Source organism: Phytophthora infestans, genomic scaffold (assembly GCF_000142945.1).
Source record: "Phytophthora infestans T30-4 supercont1.3 genomic scaffold, whole genome shotgun sequence".
Taxonomy (NCBI): Eukaryota; Oomycota; class Peronosporomycetes; order Peronosporales; family Peronosporaceae; genus Phytophthora; species Phytophthora infestans.
The window spans coordinates 845615-850225 of NW_003303756.1; the positions used below are offsets into that span (position 1 = coordinate 845615).

Consider the following 4611-nt stretch of genomic DNA (forward strand, 5'->3'; position numbering starts at 1 on the left):
TCGGTATTTATACAGTACTGCAATCTAAACCTCTAGATGTGATGATCCTAAATCCAAATAAACTCTAATGGTTACGCTAAAATATGATTTATTTGCAAACCCGGTATTATTCACTACTGCGAAAACGGGGTGTAGTACTGTATGGGGCTCGTCACATTTCTCCACATCGCCAACTGGGGTTTTCCCGCCTTCTTTACAAAAAGAAAGTCGTTTATGCCGCCGGCTTCCGAGCTGCACGAGCCGTACGAGAGGTATCTGTACGCGGACCTGCGCCACGAGTTGTCCGTGCGCCACATACGTGTTCCTCGTTCCGGACAGTGCCTAAATACTCGCGTGGGCTTCATTCACCTCCTGCGCGACTGGGACCAGGCGCAAACGCAGACCCCCGAGACTCCAAGGCGGACATCACCTCGACGGACTCAGAACAAGCACCAGACTCAGATGGCCTCTACTCGTGTCAGTCGAGCGCGTCGTGGCTGCCGCTTCCGCCTCATCAACGTACTGCTGAGCCCAGAATTCAAGCGGCGCTGGAACGAAATGATCTCACGCGGCGGCAAGATGGAGGTGAACCGTCTCTGGATGGACGTCCACGCCGCCTTCATGGCGCAGAACTCTGCGCTGGATGGATTGCACTTCCAGGACGCCCTTTTCGTCAACGTCACGCCCAATGTTATCCTCGGACACTCGGCCGCGCGACTGCTGCAGATGTGGATCGAGATAGTCATCATGTACCGCAACGCCGTGGCTCAAGCCAAAGAGGCGGCATCTCACAACGACAACGCTCACTCGTTCTTTGATTTTTGCGCTGGGAGATTGGACCTGCTGTATCTGCACATGGCCATGCTGCTGGAGCCCAAGCTTTACGACTTTGTCATGTCAGACAAACTCTCTAATGCGGAGCCTTTTAGCAAAATTAAGACTAAGCCCAAGGCAGTGGTGAATGCTACTGAAGCTATACAAGCAAAAACTGCCGATAGTAAGCCAGGGGCAGCGATTAAGGCGGCGGCAGCGAAGGCTATATCTACGGCTCCAGTTTCTACCGCCAAGGAGGCCGTGGCTTCTACACCTGCTCCGAGCAAAGCAGCGGTGGCGAATCCCCTTACTCAGTTGAAATCGTCCGGAGTGCTCACACAGAATCCGGAGATGAAAGAACCTCTCTCGCCCGCCATGGCTAAGAGATCCGTAACAACGAAGACGGCTGCAGCCAAAGTCAACAAGTTAACTATTAAAGCTAAAAGCAAGCAGGCAAAGCCAGAAGGAAACTCACCGCAAAGGCCATCCGCCGTGAAGAAGGCTCAGAAAACTGGAGGTAAAGGTAAGACCCCGGCCACTTCTGCCCCATTAGCTCAAGGATCAACGCCGAAGGCGTCGATTATTGTTGATTTCGGTAAGGAAACAAAGCCGAAGGCGTCGCCGCCGATGGAGAAACAACCAGCATCGCTCGCTAAGCCGGAAGCGGCAACCAAGCCTGCCCTCAAGAAGTCATCGATTGGTGATAAAGCAGTGCAGACACAATCACTCGGAAAGAGACCACGTGAACAAGGGAACACTTCGATAGTTGAGGTTCCAGTCGTGAGCGATATCATTTCTCACTCTGGTAATAAACGAGTGCACACGACAACAACGACGATCTCGACAGCTCTAGCAACTCGTCCGACCGACATGATGTTGCCTCCTGATGAGTGGGATATCCTAGAGAGCCGACTGCGAAAAGTGAATGAGAACATTGATCGGTGTCACCGTGGGCTATCAAGTGTCGAGGGGAACGTCAGTGATAGCTACAAACAATCTTTGGAGGCAGATCTGCGTTTCTACTTCGCTATCAAGCAACGGCTGCAGGAGCAGCTTCTAGTGGTGATGCAGAGTGGCTACTAATGCGTCTACTATTGAAAGCAGCAGGCTAACTTATCTGGGTTCGCGGGTATCGGTGTGAACTACGTTTCGATTTGTCGAAGTACTAGTACATGTACCATTTTTCTATGAGGTTTTAATGGATTTACTGTAGTATTTTCCAATATATTACTGGGAGGATAGCTTTAGCTCGTAACCAATTTTATTATATTGGCAGTGTGCGGCAGAATGTTGTGCCAGAAGTCCTGACGAGATTTATGTGGTTTTCGCGGGAAAGGACAGTGAAATGATTTTCTAACAATTAGATGGCTCTCACCATCCCCAATTCTATTTACAAAGGTCAAAAAAAGCATGATAACACCTCTGTTTCGTTGGACATTTAGAGCGAAAGGAAAGCAGACACAGAATATGTTTGCTGCGGTTAGGTGAGTAAGTACAGTATCAGTAAGTAGAGGTCGACTGTTGAGCGCTTGACAAGCAAGTGTGAAAGCATGTTTTGACATTATGGGAGAGGGGGCGAGGAGAAAAAAAGTCGCGAGGGGGCGCCACCCTGTGCAGCCATTCATTCAAAATTTGCCGATGGCAGCGAATACGTCTCTCAGAACAATGCTGCGGTGCAAGGCGTCGTCCAACAAGCTGTGGCAGACAGTCTCAAGCGCCGCGCACGCAACACTCGTCGCAGCTACGAGCCCAAATAGGGGGAGTGGGTTATGTCCCGTACCCGGGAACGGAGGGGTCATTCCAGGAGCTCTGCCTCCCGTCGGGATGACCCGAGACCCTGGAATCACTCCTCGCCCCGCCGTCCCGTCAGGGTGGTTCCCGTTGAACCCAACCTCGCACGTACCCTTGACCGAGCCCGTTAGGGTGGTACTATAAGGGGACCCCTGAACGCCGGAGTCTTGGCGTCGGGGGACCAAAAGCACCTCGCGACATCAAGCCCTTTCCCAGAGGCTCTCCGTTGTCCCACGAAGGCCGACAACAAACGAAGTGAATCCTTCCTTTTTTTATATGTAGTGTAGTGTATGTAAGGTCGAGAAGGTGTTAGGCCTCTCTTCCGGCTAGCTCTCAGTCTTATATTTCCCTCCTTCTACTCAAGAGGAAGCCAAGCCAATCAACAAACTTTTATTTTCAACTCTCTAGTGTTCCTATCTACCGTTCCTGCAGCCACTGAACAAGACCGTACTCCCTGAACAGCCGCGGACTACCCGACCCTCGAAGGAAGAGGAGGTATACGACATCTGGTGGAGAAGCAGGGTAGTCTGCTAGCTGGAGAAGGTCTTGCTCCAAGTGAAGTCTCGCAGAGAACGTCAGAAGGAAGGACAAGATGTCGGCTACTAACAGCAGAGAAGATGAGAGCGCCACTGTCCGGGAAGAAGAAGGCCCGACCGAGAGTCTGCCTTCGAGAATGCGACCCAGTCTGTCGACTACGCAAGGCCTCCAAAACGTGCAGAATATAATAGACCAAGCGGCTTACCCACTTGGGGGGAACAACTCTAGTGCTGGTGTCGAGCCACCCGCGGACGCTTTGGGCTCCGGGGTCCCTGCTACCTTCACTTCGGAAGAGTTGGACTCGATGCTGACCCTGAACGGCGGAGGCGGCCGAGGTACGGTGCAAGGCTGGCTTAACTCCCTCAACTGGTTGAGATCCATGGCTCCCCCTGAAATCGCCGCCGCTATGGAGAGAACTGGTGGAAACGGTCTTGTGGGGACTCCCCCTCCTACGTCTCGAGTAAGGACTGCAATCCCGTCGTACCAAGGTTTCACAATCCGAACCCCAAATACGTCATATGGACAGGACTTCAACCCGTTCTTCTCCCTACCAACTGTCCCTGAAAACGGTGGACGTGCTTCCCCGGCAAGTATTCCTCCGAGGACCTCTAACGCTCCTCCTTGGGGTCTCCAGCCCTCCGGTAACTTGCGAGGAGGCGGGGAGAACGCTCCAGCGGTAACCGTCCCCGTTCCTCAGAGGGTTCCTTTCGAGGTCTCGTCGCCTACCGTTCAAATTCCTACCCAAGGCCTGGGGTCTCGAACTTCGATTACCAGTGGAGTCGCGTACGGAGTCGACCCTACGAGAACAACCCGAGCTTCACAAGGAAACGGAGGAACTACGGCTTCTGCCGGAACCCACCAGGGTCCTGCGTATGAGGAATATGGAGGTAACTCCTACTACTCCTCGCCTACGTATGGTAATACGCCTTCGACTACTAGTGGCCAGTATGGTATGCCCACTAACATCCGAAACGCAATTCGCATGCTCCAACCCTTTTACTCGGAAGGAGCGTCGGTGGAGAAAGCTAGATCCTTCTGGGAGGCCTTCGAGAACGCCACGATAGGGCTGGACGAACCCCTGCGTCTCAGCGCTTTCAGGGAGTGCTTGAAAGGCAAGGTCGGCGAAGATTGGTGGATGTACTCGCGCATCAACAGCTTTGAGGCTCTGAGAACTCGGTTCCACAACCAGTTCATCAGTCAGACCCCTTTGCAACTGATTGAGAATCTGAAGAACACTAAACGACCCCGGGGAATGTCCGCCGAAGTGTGGGGCGACATGATTTCAAGTCTCTGCGATGATGCTCAGTGCTACGACACTCAGATGCGTTACCAGTACTTCTTGTCTGGACTTCGGAACCGAGATTGGAGGAACGCCCTCACAACGACAATGATTGACTCCATCCCTGCGGCTGTGGCCATGCTGCTCCTTAAGAATATGCACCGTCCGGTTGAAGACGACTCCGAGTTCGACAATGTGCCGTCCCCTAAAGC

General features: G+C 52.8%; 1 protein-coding gene across 1 annotated transcript; it reads left to right on the forward strand.

The window, feature by feature from the left end:
- Nucleotides 1-213: 213 nt before the first annotated feature.
- On the forward strand, nt 214-1875 carry PITG_02194 (uncharacterized protein; the record flags this gene model as incomplete). The annotated part of the gene is made up of 1 exon (XM_002907106.1): nt 214-1875. The coding sequence occupies one exon, from the start codon at nt 214-216 to the stop codon at nt 1873-1875; it is 1662 nt and encodes a 553-aa protein (XP_002907152.1).
- Nucleotides 1876-4611: the final 2736 nt, after the last annotated feature.